This window comes from Oxyura jamaicensis, chromosome 27, assembly GCF_011077185.1.
Source record: "Oxyura jamaicensis isolate SHBP4307 breed ruddy duck chromosome 27, BPBGC_Ojam_1.0, whole genome shotgun sequence".
In the NCBI taxonomy this organism is placed as follows: Eukaryota; Metazoa; Chordata; class Aves; order Anseriformes; family Anatidae; genus Oxyura; species Oxyura jamaicensis.
In genome coordinates, this window is record NC_048919.1 from 2,730,402 (window position 1) to 2,758,371 (window position 27,970).

Genomic DNA, 27,970 nt, shown 5'->3' on the forward strand with positions numbered 1-27,970 from the left:
TCCCTGCAGACCGCAAGTTCCTCATCGCCAACGCCCAGATGGAGAACTGCGCCATCATCTACTGCAACGACGGCTTCTGCGAGATGTTCGGCTACTCGCGCGTGGAGGTGATGCAGCGGCCCTGCACCTGCGACTTCCTCACCGGCCCCGACACCACCAAGAGCTCCATCGCGCAGCTCACGCAGGCGCTGCTCGGCTCCGAGGAGTGCAAGCTCGAGATCCTCTACTACCGCAAAGACAGTAAGAGATGCTTTCGGCACGCGTGGGGTGAACCGGTGTCCTTAGGTGGGGACCTTGGTCGTGGTGGTGTCACCCGTCTGGGCCTGAGATGAACCACAGCATGGGGTGGGGTGGGGGGGATCCTAAAGCTCATCCCATTCCACCCCCTGCCATGGGCAGGGACCCTTCCCACCAGCCCCAAAGCCCCATCCAGCCTGGCCTTGAGCACATCCAGGGATGGGGCACCCCCAGCTTCTCTTCTTCTTTCAGCTCCTTGAAGCTGGAGCTGGGTGGCAAAGAGGGAGTCTGATGGCACCGGGGCTTTGGGATTGCACCCAGGAGCAGGGCATTGCCACAGGATATGGGAGCAGGGTGACCCCATGGCGGGTCCTGGCTGGATGGACCCAGCTCGGCCATAATTTGGGCTCTGGTGGTGGTGGCACCTCAAGCCACAGAAAGGAGCTGCTGGATTATTTGGGAATGGGGTTTGCAAGCCCTCAGTGACAGCTCAGAGCCATGGGACCACTCGCAGCATCCCTGTGGCATGAATGAGGATCCCACGGGGTGCCCACGGAGGAGATGGGGTTGGACTGCGGCCGCGTGTCGGGGTGAGCCTGCCACCCGTCTCACCCCAAAGCCGGCTGCGGGCGCTGGTACGGCGTCGGGGCCGCCCCTCCAGCCAGCAGGATGTGGCTGCGGGCGCACAGATGGAATTACACTAAGATGAAAATGAAGCTTTGATGGAAAATACTAGTGATTAGTTCTAATACTGCAGGAAGTTAAATAAATATTTAGTGCTCGATGCTGCCAAGCAGCGTTGGCCGGGACTGGCAGAAGTGGGGGGAATTCAGGAGATCAGGCGCTCGCTAGAGGTAGAAAACATTAAGTATTTCCTTTTTTTTTTTCAACCTGCGGCGCCTTCCCATCACTTTAGATTATATTGCTGGGGGCTGGGCTTGAGAAAGGGGCTGCACCTCGCCGTTGTCAGATCCGAGCGTGCTGGGATGGAGGAGAAACAACCGGGAAGGGAACATGGAGGCAGGGGCCTTGGCTCCGGGCCCGTACCCTATCTCCTGGGCAGGGACCCGGGTGTCCTGGCCTCCCTCCCAGCCCCTATCTCCTGGGCTGGCATCCAGGTGGGGCTGTGCGTCCCCCCCCCCCCGGAGCTGCCGCGGGTTGAAGGGGTCTGGCCGGAGCCCAGCGTGGCTGGGAAGGCACGAGGAGGAGCGGGCACACGCCGTCCCCCTGCTCCCTGCAGCGTGTGGCCGTGGCAAGGACAGGGCGTGCGGCTCCGCGTCCCCTCCCCAGGACGGGGATGGTGGCACAGGATGAGCAGGGAGAGAAAGCAGCCCCCAGAACCCAGCGCTGAAAAACTGGGGACAGTCCTGGCCCCCGCGGTCACGGCGAGCTGGAGGTGGCGGCTTCCCAAAGGCTGGTTGGGATCTTGGTCCCCGGGGACCTCCCGGTCCCCGCTGGCAGCAGGATCCAGCCCCGTCCTTCCCTGCTTGAAGAGCTCCCGACAGCTTGTGGGATGCTCGCCACTCTCCGCAGAGCCCTGCTCTTCCTCCAGGCCACGGAAACGCTCCGAGCTGCTTTCTTCTCTTTTTTATTAAAAAAAAAAAAAAAGGGAAAAAAAAAAAAAAAAAAACCACCACGCACACACACAACAAAGCCCAGAAGAAAGCCCTTCGTGGCTATTTTTAAACCCCAGCCCCACCAGCAATACGCTCTCCAATTGTCTCCCCCCAGCACTCAGCCTGCGATCGCTCAGCCCATTATAAATGGGCCTTATCGGCGAAGAAAAGGCCCTCGCATTACGGGGAGCTGCTGCTTAATTAGACCGCGGAGGCTCCGAACCCGCCCGTCCTCCTTTTCATCGCGGCGGCTCCAATCTCCAGGCTCGACCTGCTGTTTATTACTGCGGTACTCCCGGCTCTGCAGCTCGCCTGGTTCTTTCCTGGCTTTTGTGGTTTGCCAGAGCTGATGTTCTCCCCCCAAAACCTGCCTGCCCGAGCCCCCCAGCAGGGTCAGGGAGGGGATGAACGGAGGGGATGGGGGGGGAACGGGGTGCCCAGGGCACCCGTGGGTGTCAGGGCGGGTGGCCGTGCCCATGTCCAGGCAGGTTCCCATGGGGGTTGTTGCTCTGGGGCCAGCACGTCCCTGGGGATATCACACCCATGCTGTCATTAGCATGCCGCTGATTATAAAAGGAGATGAAATGGAACCAACAAGCACCAGGGGTGGGGGGAGAAGGCAGGAGCGGGCCGTTGTCCCTCCCCCCCACAGCAGCCCCAAATCCCCCTCGGGAAGAGGGCAGAGCCCGGCCGTGGTGCAGGTGGGCTCCAATCCTCCGGCCAAAGCCAGCGGCTCAGCCTGAAGTTCATTTCCTCACAAGACGCTGCCCAGCCGGACCTGCCCGGGGCCGGGATCAACCCCACATCAATGAGGGGCTGGGGGTCCCCCATAGGTGGCCGGTGAGAGCCTCCAAGGCCCCTCCAAGCGGGGCCGGTGGCCGCAGGTGCTGGGCATGGTGGCGCTGGCACAGGCGGCGCGGCGGCAGCTGGCACCGAGCGCTTGGCTCTTAATCTGCGTGGATGCGATGGTTATGGATCTGAAAGGGGAGACGTGGGGACGAGACAGCTGCAGGGACAGCCACCTGCTGGCAGCCCCTCCATCCCCCTCCCTGTCCCCCCCTGGGGACAGTGTCCAGAGCCTGGGGTTTGTCCCCTCGAGCAGAGACCATTCGTGCCAGTGCCCCGTGGGTTAGGGGCAGGGGTGAGCCCGGCAGATGCCTCGCGCCGTGCTGTGGCTGGCATTTCCCCAGGGGCTCAGGAGGTCACAGAGCTATCAGGGACCTGGTGTCACCACGGATGTCCCCCGCAGCTCCCCGTGGGGCTGGTGGCTGGGCAGGCAGGGGCTGTGGGGTGTCCCCTCCTTCCCCATTTGGGGCACGTTTGCAGCACAGCCATGGGCTTCTCTCCATCAGCTGCTGCCAGAAGCCCACGCGAAGGCAGGCGGGGACAGATCCGGCCACATTTACTCCGCTCAGCCATACAGATGGCAACGTGCAGCGCGCTGCCCCGTGGTGCAGAGCAGGCAGGACCCAGGGGACCTCCCGGGTGGCGGGGGACAGCAGGGAGGCACGGCGGGCTGACGAAGCCCAGCCCCAGCTCGATCCGTTCACTTTTACAAAAACTTGCGGTTTTTGTGCCAAGCCAGGGCAGCTCATCCCGTGTTTCTTTAAGGGTCAGGCTTGGCAGAGCTGAGCCCTGACCTCGGGAAGGGGACAGACACCGCAGCCCGACTCCAGATGGGGACTTATAAACATTCCTGGCTCGCAATGACAAACACTCCGCTCCCGGGGGTCTGGCGCTGCGGGGCCGTGTCCATCCTCCTTGGCACGGCCGTGCTGTGCCTCCGGCTCTGCCCTGGGGATGGCACGGTCAGGGTACGGGGCTGGAAGGGACACATCTCCACCCTCAGCAGCTCCTTGGGTGCTGTGTACCTGGACCAGACATCCCAGGAACAGAGAGACAGGCCCAGAGCATCCCCAGCACCCCGGGGGTGCTTTCTGTGGAGGGTTTTCCCGAAATCCCTGCCCTGGCACTGATTCTCACCCTAATCCCCCCACCCTCACTAGCTGCTGTGTCCCCGGTGGGAGGTGGCACCGTGTGGCACCAGGACGGAGCCCTCAGAGTGCCTGGACAGCCCCAGGAGATGTCAGCACTGCAGCTTTGGCAGCACAGCCCCGTGCTAAGCTGGACTAATTCCTGTGGCCAGCGGGGATTTAGCGAGGGAAGGGCCACCGGAGCATCCTGCCACCCGCACCCCAAAACGCCCTGCCAGGCTGGGTGGCATCCTCACAGCCAGCTCGTGCTGGTGGCTCCCCGGTGTCCTCAGCTGCTCCATGCTCCTACTCCTTCCCCTCCTGTTGTCCCCAGCCCATGAGCAGAAATCTCCAGTGCGGGGCCACATCTGTCCCACCTCCCTTAATGAGGTCGTTTGGGTTGTAGGGGCTTGCCCCAAGCAGTATTTTTGTCACAGCCAGTCTCAATAGATAGGAACAGGCATCCCCCAGAACCATCCTCGTGGTGCACATGGGGCCAGGGGGACGTGGTCCCTGGGCACTCCCCAGCACCCCCAGCCACCCCCCGGCAGACAGACCCTATGGGACACCCACTTCCCAAGGGTTCAGCCTCTCAGCATTTTCCATCCTGTCTCAAAGACTTGATTTAGGGTCTCGGAGCAATCTGCACAGCTCTTTGAAGTTTCCACCGGGGCCCTAGCTCTGATTTCTCCCTGGATGGGAGCAAGGCTCAGCCCTCTGCGCGTCTCGGGGGTGCGGGACGGCTCCGTCCCCTCCGTGCCCTTCCCACCCTTTTTCCTCTGCTCCGTTATATAATGCCACCATAGATTTAGCCACTCTGCCATGAGACCCTGCAGATTAAATCTGCCGGCCGGGGGAGGGAAGGACTCGGTAAGAGCTCCCAGGGCAGATTAATAGCTTGCTTTTTTAATATTCATAACAATACAGTTTTGTGTCCGGCTCTCGGAAACCCCCGTGTCCCGTTGATTAGTTTAATGCCGATGATACGGGCAAACGCAGTCACCGCTCGTGGCTGCAGAGGATAAGAGGGCCGGGGAGGGAGGGGCCCCACGATGACATTTTTAATGTTATTAAGTGCTCGCTTTCATCAAGGTCAGCAGACGAGATGGGTCAGAAAGCACAAAGCCTCTGACCTCTCGGTTTCAGGGAGATGCTGGGTGATGGGAGGATCGAACCCAGCCCCGAGGTCTGGGGGAACGAGTTGTTTTCCAGCCCGTGCAGACCCATCAAGTCTTGGAGGATGAGTGTGGGACTCTCCAAAGCAGCAGCCTCATTGCTGGCAGCCAGGTCGGTGCAGGGACACCCCCCGGTGCTGGGACACCCCCTGTTTTCCAGGAGAGCCCTCGCTGATGCCCCAGGGACCTCTTGGCTGCCAGGCAGGAGGGAAGATGCCAAAAACCTGTACTAGGGGAGGGAAGAGAAATTCCAGTGGAGTCCCCAGGGCCACCACTCCCTGCCCCAGCCCACCGGGAGCCACTCGGTCCCGTTCCCGTGCCGTGTCCCCCCTGCCATCCCTTTTTGTGGGCAGCTCCACGGGCGGGGGCGAAGCGCAGAGAGGTTGCAAATGCCCCCAGGACTCCTCCAGGAGATCATTTGGCGGCTAGATAAAATTAGACGGATGGAGACAGATTAGCTGAACAGCTGAAGGGAAGAGACGGGCAGATGGATGGGGACAGGCGATCAAGGAACAAGGACGGCAGCACAGGGCTGGGGGCTCAGCCCACCCGCACCGGGCACCGCAGCAGCCCCAGGGTGCCCAGGTACCCCACACCCCGCTGCCCAACACCCCAAATCTTTGAGGATTTGGCTACATCTCAAGGGAAGGTGCTGAGCCATCCTCTCCATCCCCGATGCCCCGTCCTCCCATCTAATGCATGGGTCCAAGCCAGGCACCGAGCTCCCAGCACGCAGGATGGATCCTGCCCCAGCCGGGGCAGTTCCCTGGGGACCAGTGGGGGGTATCGCAGCAGCGCCCGGATTTGCGGGATCACACCAGGCGCCAGCTGCCTCCCAGCCCCAACCCGAGCCCCAGCTGCTCCTCACGTCCCCAATTTTCAGCTGTCTGACATCGGCCTGGGGTTAACCCTTTGGGTGCACGCAGGCCCTGCCAGGATCTGGCCCCTACAAGGTGTGCAGCAGCTCAGAGGCTCCCAGCACCACGGAGGAGCTTAGAAAGGAAAAAAATGAAGCAGTGAAAGGGAAGCGTGCAGCAGGGCAGAGCACGTGAGCCAGGACCAGGCCATCTGGATCGGGATGCCCTTGCATGGGAAAGCACAGAGCTGACGGCTGCCACGCTAACCTGCCAGTTTTCCGGCCCTTTGGAAATTGGGGATGCTTCAAAATCACCTGCAGGGAAATAATAATAGTAATAGTAATGGTAATAATAATAATTAATAACAATAATAATAATAAATTTTATAGCACAGAGAAGGAGAAAGCATCCCGCAGCCAACCCTACCACTCACACACGTGTGCCAGCAGAGCTGCAGCATCCCAGGGCTGGCACCGCATCCTCCGTGCCCCTGCCACCACCTGAGGACACATGCTCACCTCTCAGACCCCTGAAATACCTACAAAAGGTGGAAGAAAGGGTTCATTTCTCTCCATCCCCAGTACCACGGCACACGGGTCAGCGCGGCGTGCCCGTGCGTCCCTTCCAAATGACTTTATCTGCTGAAAATCCCCCCCCACCGCCTCCTCCCCACCTCCTGCTTTTAAGTGGATTTCCCCTCCGCGTGGTGAACAACAATGAAATCAAGAAAGGAAAGGAATAATCCCGGCTGCCGGGCCCTTTAAACGGATTTCACCCTATCCATTTCTTTCCCCTTCTTGTGCATGTGTGTGTGCGCGCGCCACTGACGTCAGGGCAGATTTGGAAGTTGCCCGATGCCGGCCATCTGCTCCTGATTACGGGAGGCCCTGAGCTCTTTAAAATTACACGCAGAAAGGCCGACGGGCCCCGAGCGTGGCCGCGCATCCCCGCGCTGCCGGCCCTGCTAATCCCCCGCGCGCAGGGCGCCGGCCCCGTTAATCACCGTGTCCAGGGACTGAAGGTTTGGGTGGTTTTGCAGGGGCTGCCACTCATTGAAATGGCCAAAATTGCCCCAGAGTGTTGAGGGGGTTATCCTAGAACCCAGCAGGTACCTTTGTAGCGGTACCCCGCTGCCCTGCCTCTTTTAGGGGACTTGGGGGGGGGTTCGGGGGGATTTCACCAGCAGGGATGCGGTCGGTGCCAAAGCAACAGGAGGCAGCTCGAGGAAGGGCTCCACATTGATTGCACCCTTGGGAACGGCTTTTTTAGGATTATCGTGGGAGCGAAGGGAAGTGGAAAGCCCTCTGCGTCCTCCCGTTGGGGAAAGGGCTGCAGGGAATTTGGGGATGCCCTGCTGCTGGCTGGCACCTGCCCGCAGCTCAAGCAGGACCATGGGGTTGTCGTGCATCCAGCGGGTAAATCTGCACGGTCCCATGCCCCGTGACCACACTGGGGGTCCTCCCCACAGCCCCCCTGTCCCCAGGTCACTGTGCCCATCCCTATGCCCCCCCCCGTGCCTCAGTTTCCCCAGAGCTCTGCCCTCTCCCACAGCCTGCACCCAGGATGGGAGAAGGCCGAAACAAGTTCCCCCCAAACTGGTTGGCGATTGCAGGGCAATTAGTGGTGGCTTGATTACAAGCAGCACGCTTAATGAGGTTGAACTGCTACCTGGAAACTTTCGGAGTTCTTAATTACCCACGCCGTAATTGCTAGTCTAAAGTACATTAATATAAATGACTGTCTGGGACGAAAAAATAATATAAAAAATAAAGGCAAGATGCGGTCTGCGGGAGCTGGGATGTGGCAGGGCGACGGAGCTTTCCAGGGCCTTCCAAATTCCCCTCGGGAATTGCATCCCTTAAAAAATACGATTCTGCCAAGGTCATTTTATGGCACGGGGGGGGGAGGCATAAAACATGTTCCCCCCTGACCTCTCCTCTCTCCGCGCAGCCTCGTGTTTCCGGTGCCTGGTAGACGTGGTGCCGGTGAAGAACGAGGACGGCGTGGTCATCATGTTCATCCTCAACTTCGAGGACCTGGCGCAGCTCATCGCCAAGAGCGCCAGCCGGAGCCTGCACCAGCGGCTGTCGCAGAGCTGGCGCGCAGGTGGGTGGCACTGGGGACACCGGGGACACCGGGGGGGAGGCAGGGCTGCATCCTCCGGGGGCTGCGTTTCTGCAAAGCCGCAGCTCCGCCGGGTCAGGGAATTGAGCCACTTGAAAAGAAAATGGGTGAAAAATGGGCTTTTTTGGCCCTCCACGTGCACGCCCCGGCATGCAGTGTGCCACGTGCCTCCCGATCCACCTGGGGACCTCGGGACAGGGTGGGGACGGACCCTGTGCACAGGAGGGTGCAGATGTAAGGAGAGGGCACCTCGCCACGAGCGGAGCCATCGAGCCCCTCTGCACACCCCCTGCTTTGCTGCCAGCCTTTCGAAATTTCACGCTGGGAGGGGTTTGTGGCAGCCCCTTGGGTCCCTGCTGCGGGCAGGCAGCACTGCGTTGGCCGGGAGAGAGGAAGCTGGCGTGGGACAGGAGCCACGTGTGGATGTTTTGGGACAGCTGGGGGATATTTGGTGTCACCAACAGCAGGGCTGTGCCACAGGGATGTCACCGCACGAGGGATGCATTGGGATGGCCCTGAACTTGCTCCAGCTGTGGGCTGTTACCCACAGTCTCTGGCTCATCCTGGGGTTTTTGCAGGGCTTTTGGGGGCAGTGGAAAATCCAATTGCAATTTTTTGGGGAGCTGGAGCAAAGGGAGAGCCGTGGCAAGGCCCTGCAGGGGGTGCAGGTACCAAAAGATACCGATGTTGGACCAGACCGTGGGAAGCAGAGGTGGAGGTTCCAAATACCCTCCTGCTATAGGGCCCCCTGTGTCAGCCACCTATATTTTAAAAAAGTGAAAAATCTTACATAGATCTTCCTATAAACTGCCTGGGGTGTGGAGCGCTACAGGGAGGCTTGCGTCAGGACATTTGGGGACCAGACTAAAGCTGGGGAGCAGCCCGGGTCTGTTCCCCCACGGCACGTGGGGTGGCACAGTAGGACTGGGACCACAGCCGGGGTTGGGGCTGCACCGGGGACTGACGGGGCCCCTTCACGCTGCCCTTTGTGTAGTGTCAGGTATTTTAAATGCATTCACGCTCGGTGCACGGACACAGCCCGGTGCCACGGAGGGGTTCGCGTGCGCGGCTGCAGGTCCCGGTGGGGATGCTGTGTGTGGTGTCGGGTTTTGTGCATCCTCAGGCCAGGCATACGCACAGGGGACTAGCAGAGCTATGCGGCGGGTGTGTGTGTGTCCTGCTACGTCTGTGAAGTGCTGAGGTTTATATTTCCTGGTGCATCGCGACAATAGCAGCTAGCCTCTGTGCATGAACTGCTGAGGACGTCCTAGATACCAGCACCGGTGTTGCCTTGCAGCCCTCCCAGCTCTCATATGTACGTCTCGACATATGACGTGTTCCCGACCTGTCGAACATACCCCGAGGTGTGGGTTCGGCTGCGGGAGGTGCCCAAACAGAACCAGCACCGAGCGATTCCCTGCGCACCCCACATTGCGCTGCGCACCCCAAGGCGCCGTGTCGGGAAAGGCGGGTGCCAGCCCGGACCAGCCTCTTGTGTGTGGGTTTTCTGACACTGAGCAGCTCGGCAGTGTGTTGGGGTTAAGTGAGGGGAGGCAAATTCTGCCAAAACCCACCAGGTCCACAATACGCTGCTTTCTCCCAGAGGACGATGCCTTTCTGGAGCTTGTGTTGCATCCCATGTCCCTGTGCCAAGAAGTATTGCCGCTCGTGGAGGGATGAGACACAGGGAAAGTCAGCCAGAGGCTCATCTGATGGTGATAGAGGCTGCTTTGTTTTTAAAGTAGGGTGAAGCCAAGCTGGTCCAAGCCTTGCCCAACTCCTGGCACTGCTGCCAGGTTTTGCCCGGAGAAGGTTTTGGTCCAGGTCACAAGTGTGGTCCTGAGGGTCATGGTCTGCTCTGTGGAGCAGCCGCAGAGGAGGACGAGTGATTTTGTGCTGGGAATCACAACCAAGGACATCGGGTCCTGCTGTGGCTGCTGTTGGTCCCTCTCTGCAACCAGCCCCTTCCCCTCTTCTCCCTCTTCTGCCGCTCCTTGCAGCCCCAGCTGCTCTCACCTTGGTCCTGGGCTCCAGTGAGGTGGTGCCCTTGTCCCCAGAGGCAACCCCAGCACTTTGGTCCAGCACTGGACAAAATGGCTGGAAGTACTTTTTCTAATTGTTAACTTATTGGATTTTTTTTTTCACACTGTGGTGTTTTTTGTTTGTTTGTTTGTTTTTTTGTTGTTGTTTTTTTTTTCCCTGAGTCCCACCAAGGAGATTTAGAGGCTCGATTTCCTCCAGGTCCAAATCCCCTAAGTGGCTTTAAGCAGCTTAGGGATGCTCTGCACCTTTCCTGTCTTGCATCCTCAGTGGCAGGGGTCTCCTGCAGCCCCGCCGTGCTTTCTGCTGGCTCGGGGTCTGCCCTGAGCGCACGGCGCTGCGGGAATATCGAGTGCCGCAGGAGGAAGGCCCACGCATGTCCCCCAAAACCACCCGAAATCCTTCGCAGCCCACTCCCCCGCCACCGCCCCGACCTGCCTCGCTGCAGCCATCCCGTGCAGCTAGGTTACATCTGTGTCTCTTGTGTTTTGTCTGTGTTTTTCTTTTTAACAAGGTCAAGGTAGGCGGTTGAAGTTTAGTCTCCCGTCCCTGCGGCGACTCAAAGTCCAGCGGAAATCTCTGCCCACCAGTGAGTTTGATGGAGTAGCCATTGACTATGGAAAGGTAACCGCAGCCTTTGTCTGATACGAGCCCGTGCCTCAGGCCAGGACCCAGCGCTCTTCCTCGCTCTCCCCACCCCGCTCCCCCTCGGCTGCTGTGGCTCGGGCCGTACCCGGTGCTGGGGGGCTCCAGCCCCGGCGGTGTTGCTTCGGTGGCATGGGACCGTGCTGCTCCGCAGGGCCAGCCGTGGCTCACGGGGGGAGCGGGAGATGTGCCGAGCTGGGAGGAAGGTCCGGCTCCGTAGGGCGAGTTGTTTGGGATGGCGGAGGTCAGGGGAGGCGTCTCCTTCGCGGAGATGCTGGTGGCAGCTGGAGAAGGTGTGGTGTGAGCAGGGAGCACAGCTGGCAGGGCTTGCAGGCAAAAACCTCGAAACGGCACATTTCCCCCCATTTTCCTGGATGTGACCAGCCCAGGCAGCTCTGGCATCTCAGTCCTCCTGCAAAGACCGTGATGGAGGGTGATGCTCACTGCCAATGTGATGAGACTGGGGAGGTACCGGAGGAACCTCTTTAGAGCTTGCTCTTCTCAGTGTCTTCTTGGCTGTCAGAAGTGCTCAAGGTACCTCTGGGCAAAGGCGTGTTGTTTTCTGAAACCCTCCAGCTCGAGGCACAGGGCTGTGGGCAGGAGGCTTTCGCTCTGCTGAGGCATCCCCAGGCACGAGGTTGTTGCTGCGCTGGGTGTATCCGGACAGCCTGGATACAGCTGCTTCCCAAAATCACAGCTTGGGGAAGGCGGGAGGTGCATGTCTTCTCAGAGGTTGTGCTTGTGGCGAGCTGAAGGCATCCGTAGTGCTGTCAGCTGCTCTGGGTACGTTGGTCCCACACCCACCAGTGCTGCTAAAGGCTCTGGGTGCCCCACGTTGAAGCTGCGTGGTGCACTGCAGCGTTTCGGGGGCACACACCTGGAGGATGCGCGCTGAGGACGTCCTGATGATCCACTGCTCTGGTGGAGCCTGGTCCAAGTGGGCAGAGCCTGGCAGGAGCAGGGACAGCCAGCCCCACTGGTCACCACGTCCTACGACCTGCAGAATAGTGAGAAGTGCCGCACCGTGCCTTGGGCACATGCTCAAAGCCCCAGTCCCAGCCATGGACATGACTGCATAGACCCAGAGGATTCTGCCCCAGAAGGTGGTGGCTTTGTGCTCCTCGCTGCAGAAGCCTTTAAAGGCTGGAAGCTCTTTAGGTCCCCAGGGAGCAACCTTTAGCAATGGCCAAGGGGTGCTGGAGGAGAGGCAGGACCTCATACGGCTGAATTTGCAAGCCCAGCAGCATCTCCGGTGCTTCCCGGTGCAGAGCACATCACTTCCCAGGGACAGCAGCACAGGACCCCAGGCACCCACCCACCGTGGTGGCCTGAGCTCCTGCAAGGGGCAAGAGAAAGGCAGGACCAGTGGTGGGACATGGGGACACCTCAGAAAAGAGCGCTGCAGGGCAGGTGCTCCAGGCAAACCCACCCTCAGGGTCTCCTCTTCTCTTGTTGCTCTGCCTGCTTCCAGCTATGCCTTGCAAACAGCCCCGCGGCCGTGTGAGCCGGCTCCTGGCACCGTCCCGGGGTCACCAGGGCTACCACGTCCCCAGGGGCTCGGTCACCCCCACCGCAAAGCACCCTCGGTTCTGGTCCAAGCTGGAGCTGAACGGGGGAACCGCAGCGCTTCCCGGCCCCCCGCCCCTCCTCTTACCTCCCCAGCTCCCTCCTTCCCCCCAGCACTCGAGGACTCCTTCTAATAAAACCCTTTCTCCTGGCTGTCTTAAAGCCTGGTGGTGACTCCCTGATTTTGAGGGACTTGAAGACATCGCCCAAGGAGAACTGTGTGCAGTCAGAGACCGAATCCCTCCTGGAAAAGGAGAGGAGGCCGAGCCTGGAGGCCGACCCCACCTTACAACACTCGTCCCTGAAACAAGAGCCTCCCTCGCTGGGCCCGCGAGGGCCGTACTCTGCGTGGGGTTTCATTCGGTCTCGCCCCGGGGGCAGCTTCCACAGCCTCCGCAGGGTCTCCTCCTTGGACAACTTTGAGGCTGCGAGGTCTGAGTTCCAGAGAAAATTCAGGGAAAGGAGGGCAAACTCAGGTAGGGGAAAAACCCCGGAGTTTTCGGTCCTACTGCGGGAGCGACGGCCCCAGGGGCCACCGGCACGTCTCGGGGGTGGGGGGGGGAGGTCTCTTACCTTGAACTGCTTTTTCCTCTGCAAAGCTGAGATAATGTGGGGTCTCCTCCCTCAAACCCGCTGGTCTCGGCGTGCTTCCCTGCGTAGGCAGGTCCTGCTCTGGGGTAGAGCATCGGTGGTGTCGCGCGTGGGCCGTAGACCGCGTGAGGTTGCGTTTGGCTGCCCCGGGTGAGAGGCGTCTCGATGCCGTCCCACCTGGCCAGGAGGGAGGGAAGGGGTTGGCAGGCAGTGCGATGGCCCCGTGAGCGATGTCCCCGCGTTGGAGGTGGAGGGGACAGAGGCCAGGCCACCTCTGTAGGGTGGGAGGAAACGCACCTCCACCCCGGTGTTCGTGTTCAGACCTCTTGTTCTTGTAGAGCCATGATGATAAATGAGATGGAGCTCAGGCAAGGGAAGCTTCAGTAATCGGGGATGGGGAGAGATCAGCATGCAGTGTTTGGCTTGAGAAAACGGGGTGGGGGATCGTGGTCCTCAAATAGTCACAAGTTACGGACCTCAGGAGGGGACACAGCATGGAGGGAGGGAAGGGGCTGAGCAGGCAGGAGAAGGGTGGCAGCAGGAGGGCACCTTCACAGGGTCTTCAGCACCTCCTGCCCACGACACCTCTTGGGGTGATGTCAGAACGTAAGGGGTAGAAGGGGTAAAAATCCTGATAAAAATAACCCAGCCCTGCCCGTAGGAGATAGAGGGGGTGGGACACACTGGTTGTGGTGCTTGGGGATGTTCCTGAACCCCTGGGTGTGGGCACGAGCACCTCTGTGGGCACACATTGCCATGAGCCAGACCAAGCTGGTGCCTCTGGGACTTCCTCCCTGGTCCTGCACCAGGGTGAGGCAAGGAGGAAAACCAGGAGGGATCCAGCCCCCGCAGCACTGTGACCCCAACCCCACCACAGCCCTTCTTTGGGAGAACTGAGGGTGGAGGATGTGTCTGGGTGGGGACATTGCCCATCTCCTGGCTCGCTTTGGTGGCCAAGAACCAAGGTGAGGAACGGAGGAGCTGTGTTGGTCATGCTGGAGTATGCAAGGGTGGAGGAGGCCCGCCTTCCCCTTCTGCTTTCATGCCAGCTCCTTACATCCCTCCCTGGTGGGTCTCGTTGGGTCCGGTCCCTAACCCACCACAATCTTCAGGGGCAGCAAAGCACGTTGGGTGCCTCCGTATTTTGGCATCCCATCCAAGCTTCTGAAGAAGGTTTAATGGTGAGAAGATGGGTGATGTGCCTGGAAAGCAGCCCCCTTCGGGTGTCTTGGGTTGGGCATCCCATGTCAGAAGCCACTCCAAAGAAGCCAAGCCTTTATGGCCTGGTCAGTGCCTTCTGGTGGCACCTTGTGGTGGTTCTGCACCGAGGTTAGAGCTCTGCAAATCAGCTCCTGCTCTTGCCACCCTCCTCAACACTCCTCTTCATCCTGTTTCAGAGGCTTCCCACGTCAAACCCAACCCCCCGAACTCCACCTCGGACTCGGACCTGATGAAGTACCGGACCATCAGCCAGATCCCTCAGTTCACCCTCAACTTTGTGGAGTTCAACCTGGAGAAGCACCGCTCAGGCTCCACCACCGAGATCGAGATAATCGCGCCCCACAAGGTGATGGAGCGCACGCAGAACGTCACCGAGAAGGTCACACAGGTACGTGGGCACTGAGACAGTGCTGGGGTGGTGGCACTGCCACCAGGACGTGGTCATGGCCATTCCTGTGGCTTTGGGAGGAGAGGGCAGCAACACTTGGACTTTTCCTCCCTGGGCAGCATCTCAGCATTTGATTTTCATCTTTTCCTCTGAATGTTTGAATATACTTTTTTTTTTTTTCCTGAATCACTTTTTATGGGTAATTTGTGCCCAGGGGGACACAGGCATGAACTTCTGGTGGTGCGATGGTGGCCATGAAGGGGACACACACGTGCGCCTGCATGTGCCTGTGGTTTGTTTGCAGGGGAGGCTCTGGCTGTCCCCAGGGCACTGGTGGCCCTCGTGTGCTCAGCTGGGGACCCCACGGATCCCCTGGGAGACAGCAGGTGGCACTGCACTGTCACCGAACTGGGCACACGTGGCACTGCGCTGTCACCAACACGTGTGACGCTGCGCTGTCACTGCAGGGGACACGCATGACGCTGCGCTGTCACCGTGGCGAGCACACATGGCATCACCCTGTCACCGCAGGGGATGCGCGTGTCCCTGTACTGTCACTACAAGGGAAACTCATGGCACCGTCCTGTCCCCAGAGGGACCGAGCTTCCTGGTGGCCCTGGCCATGGGATGAGGTGTCACAGGTGTGAGTAGGAAGAGGACGCCAAGTGGCGAGGACCGACCCTGCTGTCACCTGCCCACGGTGCCTGTGACCCGGGGGCAGAGGGGCGACGTTGCCCACAGCTGCCTCCCCTCCTTCTATGCACAGGAGGGGAAATATTTTAAAATCCCCATTGGGAAATAATGACTTTGGGGCAGCGAGTTAATTAAAAGCCCACGGGAGATGCCAAGGCACAGCGTGAGCAGGGAGAGGGGCATTTTGGGGCACATGGGAGGTGCTGCTGTGTCCCACAGCCCTGGTCAGGATCTGTTACCAGTGGGGAAACTGAGGCACGGGGGAGCCGTGATGTGCCAAATACAACCAAGGGCACCTCCCACCATTGCTAGGAGCAGCCGAGGGCAAATTTAATGAAAAAGCAGCCATCTGAGCCCAGAAAAGCCCACATGCTGGGGACCGCTGCGGTGCGCTGGGGTGATTTTGGCTCGGTGGCACCAGCCATGCGATGCCGGGTCGTTAGCTGGTGGTGGGGTGATGGGATCAGATGGGTTGTGGCTACAGGCAGGCACGGGGCTCTGTGGTGCAGCCCCCAAAAAAGGTCGATCTTCCTTTTGCCCATCTCCAGGCGGGATGGGATGGGATGGGATGGGACGGGACGGGACAGGATGGGACGGGATGGGATGGGATGGGATGGGATGGGACGGGAGGGGACAGGACAGATCTCTCCTCCCCAATCTCCCTATGGCGTCAGGGGACCCACGCATCCTGCCTATCCTCACCCCATGCGTCCCACCACGCCATAGCTCCTTGCTCCTGCCCACTAAATAATTCACAGCGAGGCAGAGACAGAGGCAAGACATGGCTGACGGCATCTAAAAATACCAGCTAGCAGCAGGGAGAGGCAGGCAGCAGCTGCTCGGGGCGCTCTGACACTGCAGCGAGCGGGCAGAACAGTCAGTCACAAGTGCAACGAGTGCGCCGGGCTCAGCCTGCGTGGCTGGAGGCGCTCAGGGGTGCTGCAGGGCCAGCACCACCAGCCTGGGGTCCTGCTTTGTGGATGACACCTCTCCGGGTCTGCTTGAGGGTCTCCTGGTGGCTCTGGCGTGTCCCCCTCCCCAGCTTGGTGTCCCCTCCTCATCCCCATCCCCCTGCACGGGGCAAAGAGAGAAGGACGGGGGGCTACATCTGCTCTGCCCTGAGCCCCACGGGGAGCAAGCAGTGGCCTGGGTCAGTCAGGGCCATCAGGGCCCCCCTCCATCACCCACAGCCCACATGCACCCTGCTCCCTCCTCCCTCCTCCTCCTCCTCCCACCCACAGTCGCCTTGCTCACCCAGCACCCAGCACCGGCACCCTGCACCCCGCACCATGAGCCTGCGGCTGCAGCTGAAGCCAGTAAGTGCAGGGGAAAGGGGACAGGGGAAGGCGCACCCGGTGGAGTCACCATGGGGGACACCCGGCACTGCCACCCTTGGAGACTCCCGGAGCCACCCAGGCCACCGAGGGGTGCCACTGGCATCCCTTGGGGACAAGGCTGAAGGCATTCCCTACCTCTAGGTTGCTTTAGATGCTCTTTTGGAGGTTGTTTCTTTTCCCCTTTGTCTCAAATCTTTGTGGTTGCCCTTTTTTTATTAATCCATGCCTGGAAAACAAGGGGGCTCGACCCACTCTTGCTCCAGCCACAGGAGCCAAGTGCCAGGAGCAGGGGTGCACAGCAGGCATCTGAGCACAGGGAACAACACTCGAGGTGCTCAAATTTGGGACTGGCCTCACCGAGCAGCTCCCATCCAGGCAGCACAAGGCAATTTGGCTACAAGGGTGGCAGCATCGCCGGCTTTCCCAGACACAAGGCGTAGGAGCCCGTCTGGGGTCTGCAGGACCCATCTTAGCTTGGGGACCAAAAAGTTCAGCAGCATCGCTTTGTCCCCACGGGAACCGTTCCCCAAGCCCACCCGGTGCCTCATGCCCCTCCACAACGATTGCCTTTCAGTCACTTTTTCCTATCCCTCCCTCTCCGTCCGCTGGCAACGTCGGCAGCTCCCGCAGCCCCATTGGCGCTCTCGTCCCCACGGGGGCCCCAGCATCGATTGCGTTTGATTAATCCACGCTGGACTCCCGAATGCCCTTCGCAGCCGCATGCCTCCCGCCCGCCCGGCCGAGCGTGTGCGTGCCTGCGCGGGCGATGCCGCGGCCCCGGTCCTGCGCCCCCCGCGCTGGTCGCTGCGTGGGCGCATGGGGCTGGGGACCCCCATGGGGGACACCCGGACCTCATCGCGGGTCAGCTGCCACCCAGGGCGCCGGGCAAGCCGCAGGCAGGTAGGAGCTGAGGATGTGCTGGGATGGGGCTGTGGGGCCGGATCTGTGTGGGGTCACAGCAGCAGGAGCCCTTGGGTAGCAGCTTGAAGGCTGCAGGAGATGGGCACCAGTGCAGGAAGGATCCGGCCCTTCCTCCAGAGCTGTTGCCGGAGTCGTGGTGGTGCCCATCACCGTGGCCTCAGGGTATATGGGGCTGCTGGTGGGATGTGGGATCTGCATGGGTCCTACTCTCTCCTTGGGGACAGATAACACTGCCTGGCACCAAATCGCACCCGTTTTGCTGGGGCCTCCGTGCGGGGATGTCCCTTGTTGTCCTCTAGGGGTGGCACGGGCGGTGGGCACTGTGGGGACACCCAGGGGACAACGGAGTGGGGCAGGGGCAGGCAGGGAGGATCTGGCTGCCCCCAACTCCAAATAACCCCCCTCATGCCTCCACCTCAGCATCCAAAGTAGGACAGCCCCAGCCCTCTCGGTCCCCAGAGCCTTGCATCATGTCCCCATGGTGGCTTCAGAGCCCACCAGGAGCTGGCGATGGTCCTGGAGGGGGGAACTGGGACATGTGGGGACTCACCGGTGCTGTGGGATTGTGTCCCCAGGAGGAAAGACAAATCCAGGGCGTGTGACAACGCAGCAGGCTGGCTGTGCGTGTGAAATGGTGTGTGCCCCTCGGTGGTCACAGGCTGTCCCCTCCCTGAGGATGCTCAGATGGGAAATGGGCACTGCCCGAGGCCAGGCTTTGCTGCGGGTGGCCCCGGCTGTCCCCTCTGTCCCAGGATAGCTGTCCCGGAGGGACATCAAGGGGAAGGTCCTGCTGTGACCAAGAAAGGCACCATGCAAAGCTTGCAGGATGTCTCATGTGCCATCACCCTTTGGGCCACAGCCACGGGACTGCATCTCCAGGCTTGTTGTCCCCTGTGGTGGGGACACCCAGCAGCTCCTGGGCTGGTGACATAGAGCTGAGGGTGCAAGGAGGCATAATAGGAGGCACTGTCCTCCCTGACAGTGTGAATTTCAAGGGTGTAAAGTGGAAAAATGCCTGCCCCGAGGGTCCTCCAGCCATCAGAGCTGGCCAAGGAGCTGGGCAGACCTTGGTGCCAGCCACAGTGGTCACCTCACCTTGTGGCCTCCTGGTCAGACACACATGAAAGCAACCAAAGTGAAATAGATGTAGAAACCCCATTGAGTGCTGCCCTACTGGGACAACTAGTAGCCTCTCACCAGGCTCCTGGCCTTGTCCAACGTCCCTCCTGGTCTCCATGTCCTTCTCATGCCCATCTCCTGGCAGGTGCTGTCCCTGGGGGCCGACGTCCTTCCTGAGTACAAGCTACAGGCACCACGCATCCACCGATGGACCATCCTGCACTACAGTCCCTTCAAGGCCGTGTGGGACTGGCTCATCCTGCTGCTGGTCATCTACACGGCCGTCTTCACCCCCTACTCGGCCGCCTTTCTGCTCAACGAGGAGCAGGTGGAGGAGAAGCACTGGAACTGCAGCTACTCCTGCGACCCGCTCAACATCATTGACCTCATCGTGGACATCATGTTCATCGTGGACATTGTCATCAACTTCCGCACCACCTACGTCAACATCAACGACGAGGTGGTGAGCCACCCCGGCAAGATCGCCATCCACTACTTCAAGGGCTGGTTCCTCATCGACATGGTGGCCGCCATCCCCTTTGACCTGCTCATCTTCCGCTCCGGCTCTGACGAGGTCAGGAGAGGACTCGTGGAGGAATGGGGAGAGAGATTTAGGGGAGAGAGCGAGAGGGGTATGAATGGGTTAGTGCAAGCGGTGGCTAGATCTGCGAGGAGATGGTCTGAGGGATGAGCAAGGATGTTTAACAGATTTTTATTAAGCAGATGGAACCTGGGCTTTTGTTTGCAAAGGGTCAGGCAGCCACGCAGACCCTACTATAAGCTAAGATAATGTCCCAACTGGACCCACTCTCCTTGCAGGGGAGACAGCCTGAGGCTGACCCAGCACAGCAGGCCAGCAGCTCAGTTTAGGGACTGGCCTCACACATCAGCAAGGATGAATTTGGGCTTGCATTTCCAGCCAGACTCAAAATGTAGGCACTGGGATGGGTCTGTTGTTATTGTGCTACCTGGAGGCCCCTCCTTGGCTCAGAGCCCATGGGATGGGGTGAAAGGCAGTCATTCTGGGATCTACACAAGGTGAGGACCCATCAGGAAACACGAGATTGGCCTTGGCTCCTCTCACTTGCTCGCCTGTAATCCCAGGGCTCCTTCCCTTCCCAGTCAGCGGAGGGAAGCTGTCCATTTTGTGGCATGATTCACCTAGCCTCTTTCAGGTGTCACCTCCAGGACAAGGTGATTCATGCTCTAGAAGTGCCTTTTTAGCCTTCAAAGCTGGCATGGCTAGACTGGAGACATGCCCTTGGCCACATTTATCCCCTGCTTGTCCCTGAGCTTCTCTGCTCTGCCCTGCAGACCACCACCCTCATCGGCCTCCTGAAGACCGCCCGGCTGCTGCGCCTGGTCCGCGTGGCCCGCAAGCTGGACCGCTACTCGGAGTACGGGGCAGCCGTGCTCTTCCTGCTCATGTGCACCTTCGCCCTCATCGCCCACTGGCTGGCCTGCATCTGGTACGCCATCGGCAACGTGGAGCGGCCCTACATGGAGCATAAGATCGGCTGGCTGGACAACCTGGGCGACCAGATTGGCAAACGCTACAACGACAGCGACCTCTCCTCCGGCCCGTCCATCAAGGACAAATACGTCACTGCCCTCTACTTCACCTTCAGCAGCCTCACCAGCGTGGGGTTCGGCAACGTCTCGCCCAACACCAACTCGGAGAAGATCTTCTCCATCTGTGTCATGCTCATCGGCTGTGAGTGCCTGGCCCTGGCCCTGCCCCAGAGGTTGGAGGGGCTGCTGTGGGGAGACTCAGGGGGACAGCCACCAGGCTGTGACACATGGGGTTTTGGAGAGGATCTCCCTCCGTCTGTGCCTTTTCTGCACGGAGGATGAGGGGATAGAAATAGGGGCTTTGGGAACCTGCTGGTTGCAGGCCCGTGGTGGTTGGATATGCATGTCCCCATGGCCCCCTGAGTCCTGCCCTCTTGTTGCAGCTCTGATGTACGCCAGCATCTTCGGCAACGTCTCCGCCATCATCCAGCGGCTGTACTCGGGCACGGCCCGCTACCACACACAGATGCTGCGGGTGAAGGAGTTCATCCGCTTCCACCAGATCCCCAACCCCCTGCGCCAGCGCCTGGAGGAGTACTTCCAGCACGCCTGGTCCTACACCAACGGCATCGACATGAACGCGGTGAGTGCGGCGGGGGAGGCCCCTGGTTCGTGCAGCACCTCGTCCTGAATTCTGGGAGCCCACCCAAATGTGTCCACCCTTTTGACCAGGGTGGAGAGGAGGCAGGAGATCTGGGAGGCTGAAGAGAGTCTGTCAACCCATCCTTCCCCATTTTTCCCCTTTCTCTTTCTCTCTCCCATCTATCCATCCCTCCACATCTATCTGGCCGTTCCAGGACCATGATAACACTTCTCAGCTGGAGGGCGGCTTTGGTGCCAGCGAGGAGCTCAGAGCCCCCATCGGCGCCAAGCACTTTCAGGACGGTGTCTGCTGGTGCCGCAGAGCCGGGATCGATCCAGCTCCTCTCCACGCTGCCGGTTGCTAAGCAAAGTGCATCCCGCTCTCGGCAGCAGGGAAAGGAGGGCATTTAAATAAACCTCAATCCATTTTAATTAGAGCCCAGAGAGGCAGCTGTTTGTTAGCAAAGGGGGGATCAATGGGGGAGCTACGCTGGAGAGGCGCCAGGGCTCAGAGCCTGGTGGGGAGGCTTGGATGGCACCGAGGCACCGTGGGGTGCAGGGGGGGCTCAGCCCAGGGTGGTCTCGGGGTGGCAGGACTCAGCTCGTGGCCGTGGGGTCCTGTGCACAAACGTGCTGGCTCAGCCAGCTGCAAGGCAGAGAGGAATGAAAAAGGGGCAAGGCAAGGAGAGAGGTGGCATCTGGTGCTCCCCAACTTTCAGCCCTCGCCAGGCTGCTAACCCGCTCGTTCCCAGCTCATCCTCCCTTTTTTTCTAAGACTTGATCCTCCTCCATCCTTGAGCACTACCAGGGGACAGATTTGCATTAATTCAACAGCTGCTGCCTCAATAAACTGGGCAGTGCTGGGAGCTTTGCTGCTGGGAGAGCCTGAGGTTACCCCTCTCCCATGGAGGGAACGCTGAGCTGGACATCAGTGGCAATAGCTGGAAGCGAAGCCACAGCACCCCGCGAAGCACAGGGCCTGGCACAAATCCCCTGCGACGAGCCCAGCTTGGACGTGCCACTGCTCACACCAGCTCCTGCTGGATGCTGCTAAGACACGATACACTCTGATCAATCATCCCACGTCCCGATCGAAGCGTCCGCCCCCGATTTCCCAGTAGGGAAACTAAGGCATCCTAACCAGGCATCCAGACTGAGGCATCCAGACTAGGCATCCAAAGCCCTCGGTGGCAGCAGCTTTCTCCGTGTCGCAAGTTTTACCTTGATCTCACCTTCAGGTTCAGCTTTTGTTCGAGGAGAGGTGTTTGCCACGGGTATATTTAGCTGTTGCTGCACACAACTGGCCTGTGCTGCTTCTTGGCATTCAGGCAGGTGCTGTTTAATTAGGACAGCACCTCGTTACCAGTTTGTGCTCTCGTTCAGGCAAGATTAGTGGGTGGAAAGATGAAAGGGGGATACGCCACCAGTTGGTATAAATAGATTTATTTGGTTATTATTATTATTTATTGCTCAGGAGTGCTCTCATCCCCAGCACAGGTGGTACAAGCCCGGGACAGCAGGCTGCCCACCAAGGGGAGCTCAGAAGATGCCCCCAGCTTTGGGATTTGGCTTTTTGGGGGCTCCCCATTTGGCCACAACATGCAGCACCCCGGGGTGGGCAGGACCGTGTCCGTCCTTCCCGGGGACAGTGGTGTGAGGGCATCTCTGCCTCGCTCTCTGCAGGTGCTGAAGGGCTTCCCCGACTGCCTGCAGGCAGACATCTGCCTCCACCTCAACCGCACGCTGCTGCAGAACTGCAAGGCTTTCCGAGGGGCCAGCAAAGGCTGCCTGCGAGCCCTGGCCATGAAGTTCAAGACGACCCACGCGCCGCCTGGAGACACCCTGGTGCACTACGGGGACGTCCTCACCACGCTCTACTTCATCTCCCGGGGCTCCATTGAGATCCTCCGGGAAGACATTGTGGTGGCGATCCTAGGTGGAGAAGTCCTTCCTTCTGGGAGAGCGAGGGGCGCTGGGCAAGGGGCAAAGGGTGAAGGGCAACGGGCAATGGACAAGGAGTTCTAGGTAAAGGGTGATGAGCGATGGACAAAGGGTGGCAGGTGATGGGCAGAGGACTTCTCCAAGCCATGGAGAAGGAAAATTTGATCCTCATTATCCAGCTGGTCACCATACCAGTGGATGTAGGATGGAGGATTGCCTGGAGAGAGGCCCCAGAGGTCTGAAGATAGCTAAGGCATGGTTCAGCATTCCCCAGCTCTCACTGATGACCCACAGCCCTGGCTTGGTTCCCTCATCAGTGGTGGCTTTCATGGTGTAATCCTCACATCCACAGTCAGGGTCGGGGTTTCTGGGCACCCCCTTGTCCCCATGCCCCTAAGTGAGGTCTCCTGGTCCAGCATAGCTGGGGTGGGCCTTCACCTCTCCCTAACGAGCTGTCTGTTGGCACAGGGAAGAACGACATCTTTGGGGAGCCCATCAGCCTCTATGCCCGCCCAGGGAAGTCGAATGCCGACGTGAGGGCCCTGACCTACTGCGACTTGCACAAGATCCAGCGGGAGGACCTGCTGGAGGTTTTGGACATGTACCCGGCCTTCTCCGACAACTTCTGGAGCAACTTAGAGATCACCTTCAACCTGCGAGATGTGAGTGCCAGGGTTGTCCCTGGGGTGGGTGGGTCAATACCTTAAATTTGGCCAGTGGGAGGGCTGAAGTGAGGACATCAACCTGTGCTCCTCGCTCAGTCTCTGAGCTCTCAGACCAGCCCTTGGGGTCCCTTGAGCTCTACCACCTGCGCAGGAGTTGCTGTGTGGGATGGGGAAGTGAAGAAGAGCCAGAGGTGGCTGGAGACCAGCCCTAGAAGGATGGTGGTTGGGCAGTGGCACCCATGGATGGGACACGGCACCCCTGGATGTACTGTGACACCCATAGGTGTGCCATGGTACCCATGGGTGGGCCATGGCACCTTGTCCTGGTGACCAGCCCCTCTTGTCCCTTAGGCAGACAGCGTTCCCCGCACACCGCTCAGCGAGGAGTACGACTGCACCTACCGGCGCGTGCGCCGACGCAAGCACTCCCTTTGCCAGCCCAACAAGCCCGGTGAGTCCCCTGCCTCCCTCGCCGTGCCCCGGCCATTCCCAGCCCTGTGCCAGCTCCACAGCCTGAAGCATTGGCAGAGCCAGGGAGCGCGATTTGCCATTCAATCGCTGCCCTGGCAGGCACTCCAAAGCGGTGCTTCTGTCCCTGTACGTCCCCACACTGACCCTCATGCTGCCTTCCCTCCTTCTCCTCAAGATGTCCCGGCCCTACAGGCACCCTAGAGGGAACGGGGGCTGATTTTAGCACTGTGCCACTCCCCAAATTAACCTGTTGTGCTGCCCCACAGACCCAGACACGGGCACCTCTGATGCTGAGCAGTATCACACCTACTCAGAGCTCACCAACCCGCAGGACCCGCTGAGTAAGGACCAGTGGGATGACCTGGGCAGCAGCACCACTCCCTGCTCCCAGACCAGCGACGATGAGGCCAAGCCCAGCAGCCCCACGAAAGCTGAGCCCTTCCCCTCATCCAAAAAGGATGATTTTGCTCTGCCCACGCTCAGCCTCATCACTGCCAACGCCAGCAGCACGGAGGTCGGCAAGCAGGCGGCGGAGAGCAGCCAGTCCTACACAGGTAGCATATCTGCAGCTGGCAGGAGGGTGGAGGAAAGGATGCTAGGAGAAACTCCGGTGCCATGGGATTTCTCCTAGCACCCAGGGACCCCTCTGGAGCTGTCCCAAGGGGCCAGATGCTGTGCTGGGCCACACAGTTGGTAGCAGCTTCCACAGATGTGGTGGGTGCCACTGTGGTGGACTGCCCATGAGCACCTTGGGTGGCCAGGGTGATGGATCCCCATCAGCACCTCAACTGCCAGGGTGCTGGACTCTGCCAGAGCACCATGTATGTTGGGGGGTGGCTTTCCCTGAGCACATTGGGTGGTGGGTCCTGGAGCATCTCCATGGATGAGCTGGGGGGACACAAGTCAGAGGTGCTGAGGGGTCTCCTCTCCTTCCAGCCGCCCCCCTGGACATCCCCAACATGTTCACCTTCTGGGAGGACCGAAGGCCGAACCACCACCCGGAGCCCCTGCAGCACGTCTCCCTGGTGCACAGCTCACGGGACATCCCCCTGCACAGCGACTACAGGCCAGGGCAGATCGAGTCCAGGCTGGAGCTCCTGCAGGCCCAGCTCAGCAGGTGGGCAGGTCCCCTGGTCACAGGGTTGGAGAGCACCTGGGGAGGGGGATATCCAGGTCATCACCTTCTCCTGCTCTCCAAGGGTAGCCGCACCAGGCTCTGTGTGCAGCAGATGCCACCTCCTGACCCCCTGGGACACTGCAGTCCTTGGGGAGGAGGTGGAGGTGATTTGTAAATGCAGCAGCTTCTCAAAGTGCAAGTCTCAGCCCTGGCTGCAGCCCAGCACTTTGTCTCTGCCGTCCCATCACTCCTGGCATCTGCTGCTCTGCCACTGCCTCCAGGCTTGATGCAACCACAGACATGAAAGCACTTCCAGGCTCACAGCCTGAGCCTTTTGCAGGCCTCCTCTTCCTCTTGCAAAGAGCTGCAAAATTCCTCTTGCTCAAGCCTTGTGCACATCGTTGCCTTCTAAATAAGAAAAACGACAAGATTTTTGAATAAAAAGGAAGAGACTGCACTGGAAACACGGATTTAAAGGCCCCAGGCAGCACCCACACGAGAAGCCAGCTCTCCCACCCACGGTGCTGCACGTGTTAATCTCACTTCACCCCAGTGCCCGTGCACATATTTCAGTGTCTCACCAAGGTGCCAGCCCCAGCAGCAGGAGCCAGACCTCCCATCTGCTCTGACAGCACTACCAGGGCTACCGCCTGCAAGGAAGGCTGTGCCCGCTGCTGCCCGAGCTGCTCGTTTCACCTAAGGTTAGGACAAGGCAGAAGGAAGGGGCTTATTCTGCTTTTCCTTTTCCTTCTATTACTCCGTTCAAAAAGGTTGGCACCAACCCATCTTGCTGCCATTTGTCAGCACAGGCAGCTGGCCTGCAGAATTGATCCAGGTTAAAACTAACCACTGTGTTTTTCCCCCCCTCCAGGGTAGTTTTAACTTTGCTCAGTTCCCTGCTCCAGATCCTGCTTTGGCTCCACACAAAAAAAAAAAAAAAATAGGCAGGGGAAAATTGAGTGTGGCAGGAGAGAGGCGGCAGGACTGATCTCTCTGTGGCAGCACTGGTTTGAAGCTCTGCTAAAAATCTCCCCAAGCAGCACCAGGCAGAGCACCATCACCCCCAGGCAGCCGATTCAGCACCTCCTCCCCGCCCAGCCACGGGGTGCAGCAGGACGCACTGCGCTAACGCTGGGCTGCTCTGTCCCCAGGCTGGAGTCCAGGATGTCGTCAGACATTAATATAATCCTCCAGCTCCTGCAGCGCCAGCTGTCCCAAGTGCCGCCCGCGTACAGCCCCATCTCGCCGTCCTCGCACAACCTGGCCATGTACGGCATCGTCCCGCGGAGCCTGGAGCCGCTCACCCCCTGCGCACCCCTGGAGGATGAGGAGCAGACGGCCCTGGGGCAGGTAAGGCCACCCCGTCCTGGCTCAGCACCCACCGAGCTTCCTTCTGCCCCCAGATGATGGGCCCTGGAGGGGGCCAGCAGTTCTCTCCTGCATGCAAAACACAGCTAAATTTGTTGGGGTCCAGGCAAAGCCCAGGGGTCCTGAAACCAGAGAAGATCTACTTGGGGATGCTTCTGCCACTGGTCTGTGGGCACAGAGCTACCAGGTTTCCCAGTCAGTAGGGAATGGGTTGGGTTCCTCTGCTCTGAGGCTTCCCCAAGCCAATAATAACATTTTGGGGGGGGTTGAGGCCTGATGGGGTGAGGAGAAAGCATGACTCCTTTGTTTTGCTTTTGCCATAACCCACCTGGTTCCTACTTTCCCACCAGAACCCGAGCTACACGGAGGTAGAAAAGTTCCACTTGAAATCCAGGGACTCCTTGTCGAGCGGGATGCACCTCACAGTGGCATCCGATGAAACCATGACGGTCTACTCCGAACAGGAGCACCATTCCCCACCTCTCCCAAACCCAGAGCCTCCCCACCAAAGGGCACCAAATACCCAGGGACTCTTGCGGGGCTCTCGTTTCCCTTCCCTCCCTGAGCACTTGGAGGCATCTTCCGAGCACCAGGACATTCAGAGACACCTCTCCGACCCAGTGCTTCCTGGAAGTTAGAGATGTGGGGGCTGCGAAGCAAGTCAAGAGGAACCTCAACTGTGAGCTCGGTCAGTTGATGTTGATTTTGACTGCAGGGGTAAGACGGAGGACAATGCCGTTGGCTCAGGGGTATAATTTGTAGCTGTCTTCTGCCACCGTGAAAGGAAGAGTAGAGTGGCTGGCTTCCAAGATCAACGTTTTCCAGCGGTTTCCATAGAGTAGATTTCATTTGCACATTATAGCAAACCCAGAGCAGTTCTTTCTTACGGCCACCAACAGGCTGGCTAGGCCAAACAGCACCCACCGCCTCTTCCTTGCCAGGGCTTCCTCTCAAGAGCAGCACAAAGCCGAGTGAGCCACAGCGACTGGAGGAGGAGCAAATCCGTGGCTCTCAGCTGCGAGGGCGCTTTGCTTGTCAGCTCTTCAGAGCCGGGACCATTGTGTTGGTACTGGGCTTAGCCCAGCAGAGCCTGTGGGCACCACAAAAAGGGGAGTCAACCAGAGGAGGAGGAGATCTCCACAGTGCGGTACTGGGGGGAGCTGCAGGTGGGAAGCCCAGGACAAGGACAGAGGACAGAAGCTATCCCTGTCCTACCTGATGGCCACCGAGACACTAAGAGCCAACAACCCCCGCCACTTCAGCATGCTTCAGCACGAGTCCTAGGGCACTGACTTCTCCAGCAAGGCCAACTGCGCCTTGCAAACCCCAACACGCATCTCACAAATCCCTATAGGAACCCAGCTGGTCACCGGCCTGGACATAAAGCACAAAACTCAAAAGCACAATCCCAGAAAGGCGAAAAGTCCCAGACACCTCATCTCCAGCCCTTCCTCCCAGCTTCTCTCTTTTGATAAAGGTTTGATAGATGCTTCCTCCTCCTCAGCCGTTTCCCTGGCAGACTCCCACAGCATCCCCCGTAGGAGAAGCCCACTTAGCACTGCCGCCTCGCTGTTCGGTTAGATGCTGTGACAGTCCTAGGCCGCCTGCTCAAGTAATGTATTGAGCTCCCTTTGAGAGTAGTAAAACTGTGAGCGTCTCTTTCTCTGGAGTTTTAGTGTACACTTTGCTAATAAAGATGTTTTTGGCACCTAATGTGGATTCCAGCTGTGTTTGTTGGGAGTATATGTAAA

General features: G+C 59.5%; 1 protein-coding gene across 2 annotated transcripts; it reads left to right on the top strand.

Moving 5' to 3' along the window:
• KCNH6 (potassium voltage-gated channel subfamily H member 6) lies at positions 1 to 27,932 on the top strand. Of its 2 annotated transcripts, XM_035347778.1 has the most exons (15): positions 1 to 240; positions 7,809 to 7,964; positions 10,537 to 10,646; positions 12,397 to 12,709; positions 14,222 to 14,433; positions 18,649 to 19,077; positions 19,818 to 20,217; positions 20,459 to 20,658; positions 22,341 to 22,593; positions 23,067 to 23,260; positions 23,615 to 23,714; positions 24,001 to 24,288; positions 24,671 to 24,851; positions 26,003 to 26,201; positions 26,570 to 27,932. In XM_035347778.1, the coding sequence occupies exons 1-15, from the start codon at positions 39 to 41 to the stop codon at positions 26,855 to 26,857; spliced, it is 3,525 nt and encodes a 1,174-aa protein (XP_035203669.1). In that variant the 5' UTR covers positions 1 to 38; the 3' UTR covers positions 26,858 to 27,932. The 2 variants fall into 2 exon arrangements, with proteins under 2 accessions (XP_035203669.1, XP_035203670.1); XM_035347779.1 differs by lacking the exons at positions 10,537 to 10,646; positions 12,397 to 12,709.
• The last annotated feature ends 38 nt before the right edge of the window (positions 27,933 to 27,970 follow it).